Source organism: Aulostomus chinensis, chromosome 15, assembly GCF_037954235.1.
Source record: "Aulostomus chinensis isolate RoL2024-O1b breed Wild chromosome 15, RoL_Achi_v1.0, whole genome shotgun sequence".
Lineage (NCBI taxonomy): Eukaryota > Metazoa > Chordata > Actinopteri > Syngnathiformes > Aulostomidae > Aulostomus > Aulostomus chinensis.
This window is the reverse complement of record NC_141334.1, coordinates 20,166,923-20,189,510: the sequence shown is the minus strand read 5'-3', so window position 1 is coordinate 20,189,510 and position 22,588 is coordinate 20,166,923. Positions and strand designations below refer to the sequence as shown.

The 22,588-nt window shown below is 41.0% G+C and overlaps 1 protein-coding gene across 6 annotated transcripts in view; it reads right to left on the bottom strand.

Moving 5' to 3' along the window:
* arhgap32b (Rho GTPase activating protein 32b) overlaps positions 1-22,588 on the bottom strand; it is a 123,961-nt gene that overhangs the window by 6,455 nt on the left and 94,918 nt on the right. For 5 of the 6 annotated variants that reach the window (XM_086225830.1, XM_086225833.1, XM_086225834.1 and 2 more), the window contains 7 exons: positions 13,690-13,839; positions 8,714-8,816; positions 7,778-7,922; positions 7,133-7,215; positions 6,667-6,774; positions 411-556; positions 106-307 (listed from right to left, as the gene is read on the bottom strand). In XM_086225830.1, the coding sequence (XP_086081956.1) occupies positions 106-307; positions 411-556; positions 6,667-6,774; positions 7,133-7,215; positions 7,778-7,922; positions 8,714-8,816; positions 13,690-13,839 (937 nt within the window). Of the gene's footprint in view, positions 1-105; positions 308-410; positions 557-6,666; positions 6,775-7,132; positions 7,216-7,777; positions 7,923-8,713; positions 8,817-13,689; positions 13,840-18,341; positions 18,668-22,588 lie in introns of those variants that run through there. The other variant, XM_086225836.1, reaches the window with a different exon arrangement.

The following is a 22,588-nucleotide window of genomic DNA, read 5'->3' as shown; positions in this document are numbered from 1 at the left end:
CATGGTGTCTTTCTGTGACTCTAAATCTATGCTTTATATATACTGGCCTTAAACAGATGTCTACAAAATTAAATGTCAACACATGATAAATCGTAAAAGACATACCTCTCAGTGGGAAACTCAATGACAGTGTGGAACTTCCCCTGCAGGGCAGCAGGACCTTCACCCACTTCAATATACTTGCTGTCTTCAGTGACAGGAGAGTTGATCTGAGCCTGAGTCCTAGCCTGGGCCTCCTCCAAACTCAGGAGTTTAGTGGAGGGTGATGAAACCAGGAGGGACTTTGGCCGTGACAGTGAGTTGTGACCTGATGAAGTACAGCACAGCCATTACTGATCAAGTCAAAGCAACAAGGGCTTGTGGAGTTACAATGTGCGCAGGTGTCTCATCTCTGTGATTTTCATGCATACCTGCCCCCTCACGTATTAGTGAGCTCAGTTTAGTGCTGAAGAGAACATCCACATGGTTGAGAATGAACTCCACTACCACTGACTGGATGCGGACTTCCATGAAGGCTGCTGTACCGCTGAAGCACGCAGATTCTATCTGCTTTGACCTAAGGAGCAACAACGGTGATGTCTGAGTAAATTATAGTGTAAAATTTCAATGAACATAAGATCTAATATATTATGATGAATCAATTCCATTATGTGGTTCAATTTATACATTTTCTTATGACCGTAAAACATAACAGATATTTGAGATCAGCGATCTTAATCCTTTGAGATTGAGGTAAATCCTTTTATTCAGGCAGTAATTAATTTAAGGCGGCATATAAGACTTGTTCTGCAGCAGATCCCGATATCAGAAAGAGATCCTTGATGTGTGTAGTAAAACAACACCCACACATAAACTCAATCACATACACATTCAACTGTGAGGATCATTCTCATCTTGAGAAGACATGCCCATGTTTATAATGTATGGTAAGCAGAATTTTTCAGGGAAAAGAGTATTTGCCCTGGAACTAATTTCAAAGCCACAGACATATATTCTCTCTGATTTTAACATGACTAAACAACTTGAGCTAATTCAACCTCTTAAAGCTCAACCTAACCAAAATCAGTGCAGACATATTTGCCCTTGTCCTTGCCCACCCTCCATTACCTTCAGGCTCTGGAACTGTCGGTCCACAGTCAATAAGACAGAATTCATCAGTTCATTGATGAAACTCTCAGATATTCAGGTCCTAGCCCTGACTGAGACATGGATCCACCCAGAAAACACAGCTACACCAGCTGCATTCTCTGTGTCCAAAACAATAACTCATACACCTCGCTCTGCTGGACAAGGAGGTGGTAGAGACACGCTAATTCCAGACAGCTGGACTTATACCAAATTCTGTCCACTAAGCAACAAAACAGCACTTGAATATCATGCTTTAAAAATTACTACACTTATCAAAGCATGTATTCTGGTTGTGTACCACCCACCAGGGGGTAATCTAGATAGTTCTGTCTCAGAAATTGAAATGCTACCTTCTCACATCCCTGATGATGACACACCACTGATTGTCATGGGAGACGTGAACATTCACATTGACAAGACAGTCAAATTACTTTCTGGCGCTCCTCTTTTGACCTCAAACTGGCTCCTTCTCCTCCCACTCACAAAGCTAGTAAAGTCCTTGATTTGGTACTGACTCGTAACTGCTCCACAGCAGATGTGACCGTTACTCCAGTACAGACCATTTCTTGGTACAATTTTCTGCCACTTTTCCGCAAACACAGGTGCCCCCGCAGATGCTTTCCTTCCGCAGAAACCTGATGTCCCTCAGAGCAACACAACTGTTGGACGAGGTATGCGCTACCATACCTGACCACACACATTTCTCGTCACTGTCTGTTAAAGAGGCTACAGAAACACTCTGTTACTCTCTCGACAAACTCTGCCCCCTGGTGTCTAAACCAGCAAAGAAAAATCCACCAAATCCATGGCTCAAAGAGCAGGACTCAAGGCAGCAGAAGGAAAGTGGTTTAAATCCCAAGTACCACTGATTTGTCCTCCTACCAAAAAAAACATGCATCCTTTACTTCCTGCCTACAGTGTGCAAAGCAAGCGTTTCATCAGAGCAAGATCGGTGCTGCTTCGGACACAAGAAAACTGTTTATGGCATTTAACTCCTTAATCTGTCCTCCAGCCCTCCACTGCACGGACTCCAGACATGATTGCCTCCTTCTTCCCTGAGGTGGACATCATCACCAACCAATTCTCTGAGCCTGACCAGCTCAGTCAACCTGCTACTGCCACCTCACTCTGCTCTTTTGCTCCTCCCAGTGAGGATGAGGTCTCCAGACTTCTCCTGAACTCAAAACCAACATCCTGTCCACTCAATCCAATACCAACCAACATTCTGCAGACCATCTTGCCCACAATCAAACCTGTAGTCACACATTGTCAATACCTCCTTGGAAATTGGTGTCTTCCCCACTGCTTTTAAGCAAGGTTGGGTCACCCTGCTCCTCAAAAAGCCCAATCTCAACACAGCCCAGGTTGAAAATTACAGGCTAGTCTCACTTCTGCCAGTCCTGTCCAAAATACTTGAGCGTGCTGTCTACAACCAAGTTTCTGAGCATCTGCAGAAGAATAACCTGACTGACTCCTATCAATCTGGCTTCAGGGGTGACCTACCCACTGAAAGTGCACTTCTGTCATTCACAGAATCACTGTGACTGGCTGAAGCTGCTGGTCAGTCCTCTGTCCTACTGCTGCTGGAACTGTCTGCTGCCTTTGACACGCTTAACCATGAAGTTCTCCTCTCCACTCTCTGAACTCGGCATCTCAGGATCTGTCCTGTTGTGGTTCAAGTCCTACTTCACAGGTAGATCCTTCAGGATGTCATGGTGGGGAGAAGTTTCTGAATCACATCACTTATCGACAGGGGTACTCCAGGGGTCGGTGGTTGGTCCCCTACTCCTCATACATCACCCTGCTCAGTGCTATACTCTGTTCACATGGCTTCTTCTACCACTGCTGTGCTGACGATGCTCAGGTTTTCCTGTCGTTTCCGCCTGAAGACACAACGGTCTCAGCTCAGATATCAGTGTGTTTGGTTGAAAACTTCACATGGATGAAGGAACACCACCTTCTCCTAAGTCTGTCCCTCCGTTCAACCACAGATCAGTGTTCTGCTCAATTCAAATCAAGTCGTGCCCACCAACTCTGCCAGAAATTTGTTGGTGTGTCCCAAATCGCATACTTCCATACTACATACATAAAATACTCATACTAATAGTATACTCATCTAAAAACGGAAAAAACCTGGGGCCTCATTTATAAAACCTGACGCAGGATCCATATTAAAAGTTTACGTACGCTGAAAAGTGCCTACACACACAAAAAAAATCTGATTTATAAAACTGTACGTACGCACACCTGCACGCACGTTCCCTTTATAAATCACAGTCCAGACGGAAAGTTGCGCAGCAGGATTGGATTCATGTCCCTCCCTCTCCACACCCACAATTCACCATGTATGTTCATGCAAATTACCTCATGAATGTGTTTTGCATCTAAATAAGCATGATGGATCCACGGCATTTCACGGTCAATCATGGCATCAACCAGATGAAAGAGGAACTTTTCAGAGATCGTGATGGAGGTGGCGAGACGGGAAACTTTATTCGGCGGCCATTCAAGTGAAATTACCAACAAACGAGCCACTGAATGGCACGCTGTGACCACGGCGCTAAGCGCGGCTGGCATGGAGCGCAGCGTTGCCGAAATATAAAAGAAGTGATCCGATCTGAAGGTGGAGGCAAAGAAAAAAGTGGCTTTGCACCGCCGGAACGTGGCGGCTACAGGTGGGGATCAGAAAACACATGAAACGTGCACGTGTGACACTAGTGTTTTAACAAATGGCTCCGTTATCCACCTTATGTGGTGAAAGTTTGTAAATCAACATTGTAAAAACACAAACAAAAAGGATTTAGTCACATTTATCTTCAAACAAAATCTGATAAATGCATGTGGAATTTGAATGTTTCTATTTAGCAGATCCAGATTTTTTATAGCCTAGTTTACAAATGTAGACTACATGTGCAAGAGAACAAAGTGAAAACTATTGGTTACGTTTCAAATTAAATGTTGTGAATATAAATCCTAAATATAGCTACATCGAAATGTTAAATCTAACGGCACCCAATAGCTGCAATGTGGTTTAATGAATGAAAAGTGTAGCACTTCTTAATCATGCTTGCAAGGTTCATTTTCTGTGATGTTGCCGGCACCCCTTTGTGACTTTACACTGAGCAGAAAAAGTATTATTTTTTCACATATTTATATGCGCTCTTTCCATTAACCAATTGTTCTCACCTTGTCACAATTGTCTCCAAAATGTGCGTAAGCAAGGTCTGTAGTTTGCTTAAAGTTGCGCACATTCCTACGTAAGACTTTTTTTTTTTAAATCCCAAGTCTTGCGTAAGAAGGGTTAGGATTGGGGTTTCCAAGCCCGGTTTTGTGCGTAAGCAAGCTTTATAAATGAGGCCCCTGGGGAGTACATATGTGAAAATTGAGTATGCAAAAGTACCTGTATGCAAACTCAAATCGGTCAAGATTTGAGTATGTGACTGGACACTCGCCGCACTCATTTCATTGATGAAAATGGCAGCAGACTGCTTTGGTGAGAGTCGGTCGACACTGACTTGTATAGAGTCATCTTTACATTAAATAATGGGGACAAGTTAGAAATTGTGTGTAGACACAGGTTTGAAAAATACAATGACTTGTCACAAAACTGTTTTGCTAAATAGATCATGCAAATAAACTATACACAGCGTCGCATCTTCAGCCAATAGAAGGACAACATCGCATTGTCAGAACCGATTGAGTACATAGTATGCTTAGTATACTCAATTTGAAAAGTTTAAGTATGTATTATGGAAGTATGCAATTTGGGACACAGCTTTAGTGTCATGATTAATGACCGGCCCCTACCTGACACAACAAGCAACACAGCTTCTGGTACAGGCCCTAATGATTTGATCTAACTTGTCCAAAACTGCACATCACCCTGCTTTTAATGTCTCTTCACTGGCTTCCAGTGGCAGCTCGAATAAAATTCAAAGCTCTTCTTCTGGCGTACAAAACAGTGACAAGAATGGCTCCTGCCTACTTGGAATTCTTCATTCAGGTCTACACTCCCTCGTGCCCGCTATGCTCTGCCTGTGAGAGACAGCTGGTTCCCCCAACCCAGCATGGCACTAAATCTCCTGCTAGACTCTGCTTCTCCTCTGTTGTTCCCAAATGGTGGAATGAACTAACCAACTCCTTACAATCCACAGAGTCCCTTTCTACTTTTAAGAGACATTTCAAGATTCAACTGTTCAGGGAACACCCAGACACTTAAGTCTGGCTCTTCTCCTCTTTGTCCTCATGGGTAGAATGAGTCAGACGGTTTAAGATCCAGCTCTTAGTGAATACTTAGCACTGACAATGTTGAATATTGAATGTTGAAAAATATTGTTTGTTGTTGATGTTGAATTATTGGTTGTGGTCAGTTGTGGTGAAATTATATTAAGAAAAAAAAAACTAGCACTTCTGGCACTAGATGGCAGCACCTGTGGCCAATCGAACTTGAAGCACTTTGTTGTATTTACTAAGGCATTACCTCCAGTCCAAATTCTTGCTTGTGTTGTACGTCACTTTGAACAAAAGCACCGGCCAAATTAAATTGTAGAGTTGTAGGTGTTTAATAAAGATACATTAGATATATTGACTTCTATTGACTCTACGGATTTCAACTGACAGCGGTCCTCACATCATCATTCCACCATCCACCCCCCATTCACCAGTGAAACAACAACATGTCATGATGTGCAAAATCTATTAAGGCATGCAAAAGATATTTTGAGATTTTGTAAAAAACTCACTAATCCAATAAGGTTTCAACAGATAAGTCGTGGTAATACTTGGGGGGGGATTAAATATTTCATTCAGATATGGTCAGAGGATGAAATAAAAAATGATCTGGAGAAGACCCACCAGAACTCGGAGACGTTTTGTGTTTTTTCGGAGAGGCTTGCAGTCTTCGCCTCCTTGCCTGTCTGCGTCGAAATATCAAGCGCACCATAAGGATGTTATTCATTTGATGACATCGCACTAGTCTCGCGTATTGAGACTGTAGTAGTTGTTGTTGTTGTTGATGTTGGAGGCGCAGCCAAAGTAGTGCGAGGGCAACAAAGTGAATCTGCGGATCCATGGTTGATGCATCTTTGCTGCGACCAGAACAAATACACCGCCAGAGCACTTCCGACGTGGTAACGTCAGACGCACGCTCATCCACAAGCTAGTCAATGACAGGCGCAGACCTTGCAGTTAATGGCGTCATAACATAGGTAGCTCCTTTGGTCCGCTTTCATAATAGCAGTGAGAAAGCGAACTTTACTGGACTATATGAAGACAATGTAACAACAACAAAAAAGAAGTCCGGACCTTGTACCAGACCATTAGGTGAGAAAGCGCTCTTAGAGGAAAAAGTTCTTCGGTCAAGGTGCAGACTGGAAAGAAAGTAGTGGATGTGGTGGTTCCAGGGAACACTTCTATGAATCGGGAAATGGCTGTTTATAAGAACTACATAAGACACTGATCTACAGCCAGACAATAGAATTTTGGGGAGGTGATGCTTTCCAACACAAAAATATTCCATCCAGCGGTAAGGCATCTCACCTCAGCAAGTTGGGGGCCCAGACGATGGCCAGGTTCTTGCTGTGCATGTTTGTGATGTAGCTGAATGCCGCCAAGCGGGAGAGGTGTCTCATGAGGAACTCCAGAGTCCTAAGGATTAAATATTCATGAATTCAGTTTTAATTGGCCTCCACTAGCGATCTGCAGACTAATGGTAATGATAGAGTTGCTCCTTGAGAACATCAATATTTCACTATGTGCTCAAATCCCTGTGGGATGTCACTTTGAAATTAGCATTTTAATGCTTTCACAAAAGATGGGAAATTCAATTCATCAGCACCAATACAAAGGTCAGCTGGGACCTTTAAATGGTTCTATTCAATGGCACTACACCTTGATTTAAAACACACACGCACACACACACGCACGCACACACACACACACACCTGACATGAATGTTCAACCTTCCATAGCCTGCCACAGGGGGGCAATATGCCTCTTCACTGACCTGTAATGCGGCGGAGGAAGCTGCTGGATGACATCATGGATTTTGATGAGTCGTTCTTCATCCGTCGCTGCTGATACAGCCTCCTTCAAAATGAAAACAGAGGGAAAGAAATATTATGATGTATCAGTGTATAAAGATTAAGTTCCAACACTTGTCATCCACTGCCACATGGAACACAGAGGTCTCCAGCTGAGCCCCCTCCCCAGGTACTATAACAACCACCAAACATTTACTTCATCTTCAGGGACTTTTTCTGTTATGCTTAGAGAGAGCTTTTATTTCACAAAACCCAGCAGACTGCTAGCCGCAGGGAGTGTTAGGTACAATGTTATTTGGAAGATCTATGATTTGTCACTGTGTCAAACATTTAAGATACATCCAAGGAGGTATCATACACATTTGCTTGACATTGCCAGATATGGAAATTTAAGTCAAGTTTCTGAGGTAAAAAAGTGAATTATGATGAACCAATGTAGGATTTTCTGTTGATTTCAACTGAACCATACACTAATATACAGGAATTTGTAACAGGAAAATGTCCATTTCTTTTCCAAAATATTTTTTTGGTTTAATTTCTTTTTCCAAAACGTTTCCAGGCCAAAATATAAAAGATCTACAGATAGAAAGACAGATATCATTGCTTACAGAGAATTTCTCATACAGCTGGTAGGTAAGAAGGGGGTTGGGCAGCTCTCTGAAGTAGAGTTTGCACAGCGAACCAACACAGTGGATGTCCTGGATGTAAACATCCTTGGTCAGGTCGGGGATCTGCTCTGAATCAAATTCGTGCCTAAAGAAAGAGGCCAAAGACAGAATCAATCACTTGAATTATTTTTAAGAATAATACATCAGTCACTGGCTCCTGTGGTTTGACAGATGACACAAGTCACAAAAAAAGTCAGATTATACAAATGTGTTGCTTCAGTGAAGAAATGGATATGTATATACAATATGTGTGCCTTCACAACTCCTGGGTGGCAGCTGTTCAGTGTAACCTGTCCTGTACACATATACTATGTATGCATGATCTATTATTCTGATTGTGACAACCATGGTGTGGACAAATTCTAGGCTATTTCCCCGTTCTCGCCATGAAAAAGGATCCAAGTCCTTGTGTAAGAAAGGAATGAGCACAAACTATCGACAGTATAAATAACAGCAATGTTGTCTGCTAGTGACATTATGTGCTAAAAATGATGATGGAAGAAACAAGAACAACTTTCAAACTCAGAAGAGTAGTGCTTCTACTAGCTACTGGAGCACATCTGCACAGTCAAAGGTGAACTCTAACTTTTACTGCTGGATGGACATTGTACCAAAACAGGAGATGTCTGATCAAATTTGTCTTATCATGTCCTATATATTCATTTGAAAAAAACACTCATACACCCCACAGCCCAGAATAAAAACTCCACAGCATATATTTTTGAGTTGTCATTTAAAATGTTGTCAAAGCTCTTATCTAAGTTTCACTTTTACAGACGCAATAATCTGTGATGGTCTCTTGCTTGTGAAGGCTGAGGTGGGATGAGGACCAGAATGTGATTCTGTGCTGAACTGTGCAATCAGCATGTCTCCTACCGCAATTTCTGAATATTGGAGGCAATTCCAGAGAGGCGGTAGATGCCATCCACCACACCATGCTTCTCGATAAACTCAGTGCAGCTCTTGAGGACCTGGGGAACTGAAAAAAAGAGAGCTTCATCGAACGGTTAATCTTGTTCCATTAATATTTGCCCATTTAACAATAAATAAGAAGGCTTTCCTTTGAGTGTATTCTGTGCGGTCAAGTGATAGCTCAAGGTTGTTGTGGCTAACAGGCTGCAGGCTATATAGTGTATTTGTTGTGCTTTCAGAGGACAAGGGCTTTGTGAGCTGCAAGTGTAAACATTTGGAAATTAAGATGATTTAATGGGATTGCTAAGGAAGCGGTGTAAAATACATCATGTATCCTGTCCAGCATAACTATGGTTCCATCATTTGCCCTTTGGCCTTTTCTCTCTATCAGTAATTCTTTTGGATGAAGCAGAGTGAGACATGTCACCTGAGTGATCACAAGTGCCCGGCTTAAAAAGAAACACCTCCAGTGACCAGTGGGTGTGAGAGATGGAAAGACCAGATGGAAAAACATAGCTTCTTCATTTTCCTTCACCAAACTATGAATCATACAGAAACTGTAGTTTGTGTGTGTGTGTGTGTGTGTGTGTGTGTGTGTGATAAGGACTGCGCATACAAAGAGGTTCCCAGGCCTCCCACATCATTCAGAGGATGACATAGAGTGGGACACTTGCCGAAGCAGCTGTTCAGATAAATTCCACACATAGGAAAAGAAAAAAAAAAAAAAAATAAGGAAAGATTTGAGAACACTAGTTGGCATTCTGTTGGAGAAAATAGGACAGTCCAGAAATTCTTTCCAAGTTCTTTACATAGGAAGATTTGGCTGTAGGTTCTTTAATTCATAACCATGCACAATGATAAGCGTTTCTGATCAAAGCATTACATTTTTGTGATGGCTTTAGACCAAAGGGTAGCAGACACAGTTTAGAAACACAAAACTGACCTAACGTCACCTTTGTAGTTGTTATAATTAACTTTTTGTTTTACAGTTGCAATTTCCACATTCATGCAACAGCATTATCATTTATCTGGAGTGTGTTCTGTCCACAAGGCAAATAAAAGACAAAGTATTCATTCTCTTCAAGCCATTTTTTCTCTTTACCAACTAATGAGGGAAATAGCTGACACCAGCAACTAAATATTCAATAGCTAGTGTCAAAATAGTGTTTGGCAGCTTTTTTTTTTTTTAAAGAGAGATCTTCTCCAAAAACAGCTTTTCTTAAAAAGTTTTTGTTCAAAAAACCCAATGAAAGCCAACAACCCAAACAAGGAAATTTCATCGCACTTAAGTCGCATACACAGAGACTTCAGACTTGTCCGAAAACACGAGTCCAAGTCAAGTCTGAAGTCTTTTCAGCACGAGTTCAAGTCAAGTGAACAATCATTAAGTTTTCTTTTTTGGTGTATTAACATTGAAGAAACTTTGAGATGTCTGATGAGCTTAATGTCATTCCCTCCTTTTTGTCACGGTAATAACCGTAATTATGCAGCGGGTGCGCGCATCACGCACTCTTTCTTCAGATGACGGTAACACAATGGCGACCAGCACACCTGCAGCTGCTGCTGTACCCTTGGGAATTATGTTTGGTTATAAAACTTCAAATAAGATGGCACCAACAAAAGATGCGCAGACTGCAAAGTCTGCCGTATGAAAATTAAGGATGCTGGATCAACCTCATCAAATTTTATCAAGCACTTGAAACTCACCCACATCGGTACATTAAGTCACATTAGCGCATATGGACGGTTAGAAAACATGTTTAGCTCAGCATCAGCTATGTAACGTTAACTTAGTTTGCTACTAGCTTTGTAACTGAATATTTGAAAAGATGAATGAGTGCAAATTTGCTTGTCACACTTGTTTGCATTGACATGACATAAAAAAAATGTACGTTACGTTCCGCTGCCACCATCTACTGGCTAATGTTAAACAGAAAAATACATTGTTATACTGTCGACTTACAGGCAGGTTACAGGTTTATTGTTGACCATGTAACGCTAATGTTACAGGTTTATCAGGTTATCATTACACTGGCTTTGAGTGAGAGGATAGAGGAATGTGTTAATTTATAGTAGACTTAAAAGATGTCATTGGAGACCCAAGTGACATGAGACTTTTATTTTTTAGAGACTTGAGACTTGACTTGGACTCATGACCAAAGACTTGAGACTTGACTTGGACTTGCAAAAAAAGACTTGTGAACATCTCTGTCTCAAACTCAATATAAAGATTTGCAGAATTGAGGGAAGTCTGGTTTTAATTTATACTTGGTTCATAACGCCAAGTGACACCTCACATTTTATATGATGTTACCCTCTGCCAAGGAAAATATAATTTTGATGCATCTGGTGCAGATCCCAACCACTAGGCAGAGACACTTTTTTAAATGCAACAATGCAAGACAGGGTAGTTATTTAACTTTATCTGCACATAAGATGATAGTACATGCTTTCTACAAGAAAATCAGCTCAAACTATTCTCTCCAGTCCCAGACTGATGGCATCACAAGGCTTGATGCCTTTTTTGCCCATAAATTAAACCTCAATTTTCCCTGGAGACTTGGTACCCATGGCAGACGGCATTTCATTGTCAAAGCGAGGCCTACACAAACCAAATGAAAGGCAGATGGGCTCATTAGTCTATATGTGTTACATCATTTTCCAATCTACATTTGCTTGTCTATTGCCACTTAATGAAGTAATTTTGTGAATTTTAAACCTGCAGTTTAATTGTTTTGTGGAAAATCCACACAAGACACATTAATATTCTCATTTGTATTCAAGAAGCTCACCAACCTTTGGGAAATCTACTTATTTGTCATCCTCCATAGTGCTGGACAAGAAGATGGATAACCTTTTTTCTGTCCTGTATAAGGGAGCTGAGACCCACAGAGACCGGCTGACTGATAGACTAAATGCAGTGAATTGTAGTGAGCTGAAGGTGTTAGCATGCCTCGGTCAAAAGCCATCACGTAGATGAGGATCAGGGTTTTGGTTTATCTAGAGATAATCCTCCTCATCCTCTCTTATAAAGTCAAACAAGATTATTAGCGGCAATTACTCTTTAACTCATCAACAAACATTTTGGATCAAAGTATATTTGATGACTTTTGAAGTAAGCTATTACATCACACCTTGCTATCATTAATTATGCTAAGCTAACTAGCAGTCAGCTCATCTCTGTGGGTCTCCGCAAACCAACACAGTGCAGAGGAGAGAAGGGCATCCATCTTCCTGTCTGGTTCTGCGGAGGAGACATAAGAATGTATTTCCCAAAGGTTGGTGTGTTTCCGTAAAACAAGTCTGGAGGTAAAAGTTTCAATCACTCCATAAAATCAATTATCTTTCATTCATCAAGCGTCCCCGGGCAATCAGAACACCCAGCAGAGTGAGGAAAAAAGGATTATCTCTCCATACCAAACTGGAGCTGGATTTACAGTTCAAGAGCAGACTCTTTCACCATGAATCTGTGACTGCAAAGCAGAATGCCTAACTTTAATCTGTGACCAAGTGCTTGTTTAACATCAAGACAGGATTCTGAATGATCACAAGATGAGAGGCACCCATGTCCAGACATGCTATATGATCCACAGTTTTTTTAGTTCAACATGAGCTACTGATTGAGGCTAAATAAGATTGTATCATTTTGCTGAACTAACCCAATGGTACAATATAATCAGGGCATCATTATCCTTCTTGTCTGTCTCTGAGAGCATCACATCACCTCATTTGACAGGCAGTTTGTTGTTGATTGCTTAGAAAATCAATGTGCCAGCAGTTGAACGGAGGTATAGACTTTACTCAGCCAGATATCTTAATTACATCCAGGGAGGGCTGACAGGGTCGTTGTTGCATGTTGCATGGATAATGCTTGGTGTGTATTTGTTTTGAGGAAGCTCAAAATGCTTTTCAAAAGACATGTTCTTGACATGTTTTCTGTGTGCAAATTTCCCAAACAATGTGAATTAAATTAGATCTGTCATACACGGATGAGAATGTGTTTCTTTTTTAACAGAAATAAGAAGTTAACCAGTTCGTTCCAGGCCACTTTTCCACATTTGACATAATTAACACCAAACCATCTATCCATCCATTTACTACTGCTTATCCTGTCCCTACAGCCTATCCCAGCAGCCTTCAGGCGAGATGCAGGGTTCACCCTGGATGGGTCGTCAGTCCATTCACACTCACAGTCACACCTACGGTCAATTTAGAGTATCAATCAGCCTCGTCCCCTCTTGATGTCTTTGGACTGTGGGAGGAAGGTGAAGTACCTGGAGAGAACCCACACAGGAACAGGGAGAACATGCACGAATGTGGAATCTTCTTGCTGTGAGGTGACAGTGCTAACCACTGCACCACTATGCCGCTTAACACCAAACCACTCGGTAGGAATTGAACAAGGGGAATTTTGGTTCATGGTTAGTGCCTTAGCAGCCAAATAAAAGGAGAGAAAAAAAGGTGTTTTTTTGGGTGTCTTTTGTTATTCTTCATTGTTAGCCCTGGTCAGAGGCAGTTTACTTTTTTTTGACAGTACTTATGCAGAGCAAGAGAATGGTGCCGTTAATTACACTAAATGTCATACAGCAGGTTAAAACCTTCAGTGTGCTGGGGCAGTTCTTTTAAAAAACAAAATTCATAGCATCAGAGAGTGACATGTCTCTGTTGTAATCTCTAATGATGGAATGGCGAGATAGATTTTAGTTTGCATTAATGACAGGACCAGGGAAATAATAGCAAAATAAATCCTTGTTCTCTTATGCAAATTCATGGCAATGAGAATAAAGAGGATTAATAGATCCACGGAATAAAATTCTTGAGATTTTTATAGCATTGTTGTAAGTGAAGTTGAATCCTAACTTAAGAAGTTGAGTTGAATCCTAACTTAAGAAGAATGGACAATCATTGCACGCATGTCTCTGCATATAACCATTTCTTACCATCATGTCCTGAGTTGAGGAGGTGTTCCCCCAAGTCACAGCCAAACACCCTCTCCCGGAGGATGCCCCTCTGCTTCAGCTTCTGTTTGGTGGGCCGGGACTTCATGAAGGAGCGTAAGAAGGTGATCAGCTTCCCATGCTTCTTAGACACTGAGGATGGAGGGAAGGAAGCATACATCTGATAATTCCTTCAACAAGAGTTTATTACAACTCTAGAGAAAAATCTGTTGGACACTGGCTCAACTTTCCCACAAAGTCTATCCATGCACTAGAGTAAAACCCCATACAAGCTGTTCAATGTTGTCCCTTTGTGTATTTCAGCTTCATTCTAATGCAAAATCTTCCGTCAGGCATGTGTGGTTTCACTGAAGCGAGAGCTTCAGACTTAAATACCACCTCCCAGGCAGCTACAAAGGAATTCTCCAAATCCAATACCAGGATCCTCTGCTTACAACAACCACATCGCATTAACCAGATACTGTCTGGGAACGGTTGTAAGCCTCTTAAACTACACCCAAGTTGTTTTCCCTGCTTTAGAGGGATATGAGGAGGCAACCAAGTGAATCTAAATGTCTACATTTATACAAATGTCTACATGCCCCCCCCCCCCCCAAAATAATAATTATGGACAATTTTTTGGGGGTCATGGACACTGAAGGTGTGGCTAATTGTACTGTACATGAGAACACCCGTTCTGCATCCTGCACCTTGCAGATCACTGTGCTGACCAGCTTTATTCGGATAACTGCACATCCATGTAGGAGAAGAAATCCTTTACCAAACCAAAGCCCTTTTTCTAAGGTGCTGTGGCAAAGATGTTGCTCAAGAGACCTGCTGCAGATGGACAGCGTGGAGGTCATGTTATTAATTAAAGTTACTGCAGACCTGACATTGGTACACACAAAAACTTGGCAGGATGATCATTAAAAACAATCACTCAACTAAACAGTAACCCCTGGGAAGAACATAAACAAAAATACTCAGTGGGAAACCTTGCCAAAATAAGAATAATTGTTGCCACCATCAATCATCAAGACCCAGAAAGATCAAGAAACAGGGTCACAGGTTTAAATACAGCCATTGTCTATTAACCCAGTGTGCCGATTGAACAGACTTACGGAATAAAAAGATATACATTTTCCTTTCAATTTTTTCAGAGTTATATTCTTGTATTTTTACCTGGCTTAAAACAAATAAAAACTTTCAATTCAGTTTCAATTCAACCTTTTACCACAGTGACCTCCATTAGAACACTAAGACCAATATTTGGGTCAATTCAACAAACATTCTCTGTGGAGGAGATGAGCCAGCTAATAATCTTGATACTGACAGGATCTTTATAGGCTGAACTTTGTGTATGCAGCAGATGTCTCTGGTCTGTAGTCAGCTCCTGTCACTGTTTTCACACTCGCACATCCTTGCCATGGAACTCGGCTCACCTTTGTCTGGTTGTGTCTCTAAGTACGAGTGACCACTTCAATGCCCCAATAATTCTTTTACTTTGCCCAACTACCCTTCCTTGGTAAGGGTAAGAACTAGGAGCAACAACAAAAATCCAGGATCACTTGCTTCTACTGAAGACAGCATTATAACATCCACAAACTTTCTGAACTGTGATCACTGTGAACTCAAACAAATGCCCAGGTGGTGGTTTAAAGAGTAAAAAAATTTAAGACGCAATAAAATAAATCTCTGGAGAGACGAAGTTTCTGCTGTCAACTGTGCCAAGCTGAGCTCTGCTTCGATTGCCACACAGCAGAAAGTAGGCCACCACTTCCCAGACTGTCTCAGAAACAAAACAAGCTCAGCTGAACTAAAGCTGCATTGTGTGTCTGGCAGAATACAACTAAAGCGTGAAAAGCTACATATTTTCTTGCTGTTCTTTTAGCAAAGATTTGTCAGACGTCGTGATACTAAAGTGAATTAATACAAGAAATACAATCATCTCTCTCTCTCTCTCTCTGTCACACGCACACACATATTGAAATAAATATAATTAGTCAAAAGAACCAGCATCTGTTGGGTGAGATGTGGCCCTCTTGCCCAGAGACTATTAGGTAAAAATTAATGAGAGGCAGTCTGTTTTTAATGCTAAATATAAACTGTGGGGGTAAATTGTGTGCAGAACACTTAATTGATAGTCCACAGAGCATATTTAGAATGCCCATATCAAGACTGCACCAAAACTAATGAGCTGATGGGAAGAGAAAGTGACTTTTTAAGTTGCATTTATTGAACAGTTTCTCATCAGATCGACAGAATAAAAATGTGTGCGCACTGTCAAGAGATGCCTCACAAATACTTAACATGCAGTTCCACATGTTACCTTGCATTCACATTTCCTCTAATAAATCTAACACACGATATGTCAAAGAGATTTAGAAACTGTTAACATTGTTGTAGTTCCTTAACGTGGTTGTGTTTCCTGTCAAAAGCTACGGGAGTATAAGGTACACTGTGTGGTTTCTTTTCATGCACTCTGTCAATTTGCCATCACTGAAATTAATTTTTCCATGAAAACCATGCCAAATACTTATTCATACTCACAAATCAAATGCTGGGACTAAGTGAGTAACTTGGTTAAAGACTAAAAAAAAAAAGACGTAAACTTTTTGGAATGCTTAACTTTTCTAAACACACACATTCGTGTCTCAAAGGAAGACAGGCATTATTCAAACTCGAGTCTCATGTTATCAGGTAGTTCAAAGCATTTATTAATGCTATGAGCTGCAAAAAAGACCCAGTGTTCCACTTCATGAGGAGGTGGAGCCACAAATCACACTGAGGGGAGAAATTCCTTCTGTGCTGCTGTACCGCTGACAAACTGCTGAGGAGGCTTTCTTTACTCACTCTTAGGGCAACAAAATGTGGCTTACACCGGCATATTGCTATTATGTCCCTGTCCCCACTGACTGAGCGGCTCAAGGAAGAACAGTGCAATGGCGAGTGTGCCCCTCCAGAGGACAGAGGGACTCCCATCTGCTTAGTGTCAAAGCAGATGACAGCCTGAGGGCCGGCAGCTCTTCAAGCTTCACTGCTGAGACCCAGATGTGTACAAGGCATTTAATTTAAGGATAGTGAGATAGATCTGGATGCTTAAAACAGCTTTCTGTCACATACATTTCAGGACTTGCAGCTTAAGATGCTTGAGCTAGTCAGGCAAATGAGCATTTCTCTTTCATAAAGTAGGAAGCTTTGCAAAGGACACATTTTAAAAACAAATACAGCATCTGTTAAACTTAAGAGGCTCTGGCTGTGATCTCTGAATTACGACTGAAATTACTACAACATGCTCCTTGACACGAGACTCTTTAGGCTGTGGGGCATGATACTCACAGCTAGGAAATTAGAGCCAACAGCCCACGCCAGGCATCTTCACATAACCAATAAATTCCAGATAGGACAAAGCAAAACTCACATTACAGCCTGAGGAACGCTGAGGTTTCGGTTTCTGCAGCCTGTGTGTGACTATGATGAGGTTTGGATATGACTAGCAGGGGGGTGAGGAGAAGTTGCCAAGCATTACAACAGCAAGAATTACCCACAAACTGGCAAACATCAGAATTTCTTTCCCCACTCCAACTCAAAACCACCATGGATGCATATGCGAAGAAATTTATAGCAACACAACAGTTCTGCTGCCTCCTTCAGTAGAGCACCATCAGGTCAATCAGCAGACTCTAGCTGGCGATATCTGATACAACTAATGTGTGTGTCAGTCTCCCTGAAATATATGAGCACCAGCAGGCAGAACGCCTCTCCTCAGGGCTTAACAATGCAATGCAGACCCATGCAGGGACCAGGGAGGGGTAGAGCAGGAAATAAGAACCCTTCACAAAATCATTATGTGAATGTTTTTTTTTTATATGAGTGTGTCCTTGGTCTACATGCTGTGAGATTAGAAGTTCTGGCTGGAATGTGATATGTGGATATGCCTAAAGATTTTCTAAATGAATATTTTGTCCTCTAGTGGTGAGGTCATGTTTTTCTGGCTTCTACATCTACGGTAGTTTGCACAGCAATGGGGAGGAGTTCTACAATCGTGAATATATGAATACTTTTAGTCGAGGAAAATCTGTCTCAAAATCTGCTGCAGTGACCTCTGTACATATAATTTGTTCAAAACGCCTTATTGTTGCACCCTTAAACAGACCCGTGGACACAAATCTTTGGGAGATCTTTGACAGTCAGTTGAGTTTCGTGCGAGCCAACAATTCAAGACTTCTTCTACGTTCTACCGTTACTGGAAAAAAAGTGACTCAGCGACAACAAATAGCAGCATCGTCGCTATAAACAGATTTAAAGACCACGAGCTGCGACGCCTTCACTTACTTTTAGATAACTCTAAGATTCTGAGGTAGACAAATATAGAACTGCATCTCATAAAATATTCATTAACTAATCCGTGAACTTTTCTATTTTATTATCTTCGATAATCCAGGATATTCGGACACGGGTGGAAAATATCACGACGTTTAGCGAGGGAGAAACTCCGAAAACGCAGTAATTCCGTATTTCCTCCAGACCTCAATCCATCATTAAGTACGGCTTTTTAACTTTGACTTTTTTTAAGTAACAAGGCCGAATGTTTAAGTCCAAAACAGTTCACTCAGGACATTTAACGTGTACTTGGTGACAAACGCGTTTCTTACCTTCGCTCCGGAATTGCCCCAGGGCTTAATGACAGGATTTTAAAAAGTCCAATGTCCAACTATCAGCTCGCCTCTGTCTTCCGCTAACTTCAGTATAAAGCTGCTAAAATAGCGACAATCCACATCTGGAGGTCGCGTGAGAATTTAGCCGAAGTGAGAAAAAGAACTGGAGATTTTAAGTACACACGACGAGTAGGAAAGCTCGCACTCTCCTCTGTGCTCTGTCAGCTAGAAAGCGCGCGCGCGCACACACACACACGCACGCAACTATAACGTATTGGTTTACCATCAGACACATGCTGCCTTCAACTCCTCCAAGAAAAATGGAAAATCCCGCCAGTTATTTCCCATCTAACAGATTTGAGACCAATGTTATATATGAGGACGGTATATTATCGCAAAGTACTTACTGCTCTGCCTGCACTCTTTGCATCTTGATTTATGACAGCACAGCCTACCGCCATTAAAATTGGCTCCATTTTACTAGCAGGTATTGTTCCTCTAAGCACCAATACCGAAGTCTGGGGGTGTAAATGCTTTCAAGCCTTGCTGCGTTTTAGCACTTCTGTCTAGAAATGATGACAGTGGGCTTGTGCATGAGCCATGTGAGATGAACAGCTTTGAGCTACTCGGTTTTACAAGTTGAGGACAAGAAGTGCATGAGTGAGGTGTGGCACTTTTCCCACTGGATTTCAATGTAGGCTCTCAAGAATACTGAAACACAAAGCCCTGGAGTGGCCGTAGAGAGAATAGAAAAAATATATGTTAACGCTGTACATTTCACTAGTTCCCTGAAATTGAATTCAGTTGTGGTCAAAAGATATAACTTGATCCCTCAAATTACTTATTTTGAGAAGGGGAGACATAAACTTGTTCCCTCAATTGAGTTCTTTTAATATTTCTTGGAACAAGTTATATATTGTGGCCAAACATTTAACAAATTGAGGGGATGAGTTATATCTCGTGGCTTCCGAAAAAAAATCTCTCTCTCTCTCTCTATGCCCCCCCCCTTACAAAAATCCTCTCTGTATCTGCACCAGGGCTCTCTCCATAAGAGTACATCCGCTGAGAAAAAAACTGGTGGTTTGTGGAAAATGCTCCTTTACACTGAACCAACATACCAATCAAACCCACAACTTTTACTCCTGTCAGAGTTCTTCTAATCTAATCTGTGGATAATTAAGAACAGACCACCATATAGGCATTTGCTTAATTCTATAAACTCTACAGATTCTATTTGGTTGAGCTGAAACCAGGTTGTTACAAATTTGCTGTGAGAGAGGAAGTTGTTTTTTAAATTACTTCCACCTCATTCTCATTTGCGTCCTGCAGACTTACTCTCCCATTGCGGACTATCAGATTTAGTTTAAACTTTCTCTCAAACACATCCGCGGAACTCTCGTCAGGCTCCAACTGGTCTGGGGTCAGTGGAGAAGATTAAAGACTGCATCAGTAATCTCAGACTGATACTATCAGACTGACCACCTTCATCATCATATAAGGCAGCCTCACCATGAACCAGCTCTCCCCTCTGTGGGGCCCCATGGCCTCCCGAAAGTTCCTATTATCTTATTAATTCCTGAACTAGCCGGGTCCCTAGGAGGACACGCCAAGTCAAAATAAAGTCAAAGTAATTTGTTATTGGTTTGGGATCACAAGACTGCAGTCAGACTCTTCATACTCATGGGATTTCAGCTTAACGTGCCTTTAAAAACACAAAAACGCTCCTTTGATTGGTCCTAAAATTCCTCCTCTTATAAGATTACTGTGTATTCATGTAGGTTCTGAAATTTCATTGCTGGGGTGTAACTAAATGTATTTTACCCAAATAATGTATAATTTTACATCTGAACTTCTCCAAGATATTTTTTAAAGGAAAATATCACATTTTCATGATGCCTTTAATAATTCGTTTGTATTTTGATTGAAAATTTCAGATGTGTATATGTTGTTAGCAGTTCCTCTTTCTATATATCTCATGTTTACACAACATGAGGCCCAAAGAAGTTAAATATCTCACAATAGAAGTCCAAGTCAAAAGTCACCCCCCAAAGAATATATATTTCTCCTTATTCCTGCCCAATTATTCGTGGCACAATCTCCCAGAATTATTCTGCAATTTCACCCAACTACTCTTCTCAGAGTTGTTCCATCTGGACCTGCTCCAGGGTAAAATCAATGTAGCTTCTAAATTAATAAATGAGTGTTAATGTAGTAATAATATATCAATCACTTGAGGCTGATTTTGTGCAGAGAAAATACTTGTTCCATAGATGAAGCACATTCTGTAAACAAATCTCTATTTAAGGGTTCTGGATGCAGGATTTCCATTCATTTCTTCAGGCAAGATTTCAACAGAAAGGTGTTTCTTGCCTTTCAAGTACTAATAAATAGGTGTCTGGAGCTCTCAAAGATGTTTTTCCCCACCTGCATTATTGTAGTTCTTTGCGACTCCAGAATGCAGAAAAAGCCAGCCATGTATACTTCGCTTGAAGCTAATGTTGCGTGACAGCTAACAACAGCTACAGAAACTATTTATGGTGGGAAAGAAAGATGCCAAGTGTACGAACAACAGTTTGAAAATCATCCTCTTTATGAATATGTACATGTATATGCTATAATCCAAGAATAAGGCAATTTTCATCTATGCAATTCCAATGGTAGTCTGGATTGGTGTTGAAAATATCAGTCTGGGGGTTGAAAATTTCTCTAACAATGCGTTTTTTTTTAAACCATTTTCAAAACAAGATCGCAGATATTATATATAAATAATATAGATATAAAAAGGTATTTGTCAAAGCAGAATGGGGTTTCCCGCACAGCTTCACCAACTCCCAAAGTGCATGGAGAAAGGAAGAAACCTGAAGAGGTTAAAAAATTCCAGCAGCACTTGCAGTATATCAAACGACTTCATTAACCCAATGTGTTTCGGCTTGTGGCCTTCATCAGAGTCACCCAAGATATACAGATATAAAATACACTTCTGGGGTGACTTCACTTTTACATTGTTGTGGGACCCTTGAGAGTTTTTCCTCCTTCACTTGTGCTGCAAAACCATTTTATGTGTGTGTGTGTGTGTGTGTGGGGGGGGTCTCACTTGTCCTCAAACCCACAGACATGCTTTATATACCAGGAGAAATACTTAAGGAAGGCAAACTACATTCTGCCCGGTGTATTAATACTGAATGTCTCCGACGGTCTTAACTATTAAATCAATGAAAAAAAGAAATGGTATGTTCTGTGAGTGAAACCTCTTCGATTGTATGTACAGGCTTGCCCCAGCTTGAAGCAAGTTCATTTAAGCCTTTTTAAGACCTCTCAGAATTAAACCAACTTTACGACGACAAGCATCCTGTACTTTAGAGACCACGGCACTCTGGCGCCCCCCATATGGCACTCAAAGGCATTCCCATCCTCACATCCTGTAAATGACAGTAACTGGTTGTTTTTTTTTGCTCTTCATGTGAGACTTGATGGCTTTAACCCCCATTGTACCAATTTCAAAATTCTTCAGACACCAATGAGGCAATGAGCCTCGGAATTCATACCGTGAATCTAGGAGAGCTATTATGAAAAATCCTTGTTCAATGTCTAATTTTCATTAAATGTACATTTACCGATGCATCTCTGAGGTTCCCGCAACTGTTAGCCAGAGTTTTCTAGCGCATGACCACTCCACGGAGGATAAGACGACGCTTATGCAATTATCCCCTCCTGGAACAAGTCCTAATACAATCAATATCAGTACTTAATATCGGCTGTTCCTTCAGAAAAGTTTTTTCATTTTTTAAAATTTCCTATATTTACCAAATTATTTCATTTTAAATTGCAATGCCCCGTGTCTTTTAATATTTAAGACTTTGGACTTCAAATCTGAGACTTTTTAAATACCTTTTAAGGCCTTTTAATTTACAGTGATGAATTAAAGACTTTTTAAGACTTTAAGACTCCAGTGAACCCTGTATGTAAAATGAACATGGTTTTAATTTTGTATTCCAACAAAGGTGCAAAAAAACCCCAAAAACTTCCTGCTACTAAAATAACACCTAAACACTGCCTCCCTTTAACAAATGTGAAGTTTGCTGCAGTCTCATTTGCAGCAAGATGTTATAGCAAAGCCTGGAGCTGCAATGATCTTAGATCCTTGGGAACAGGAGGACAAATTTGACTTTGTCTCTCACATTCTCTCCCCAGTTCCCTTCCTCTCAAACCCTCACATAACCAGCTGTCCTGGCTCATGCATGCTC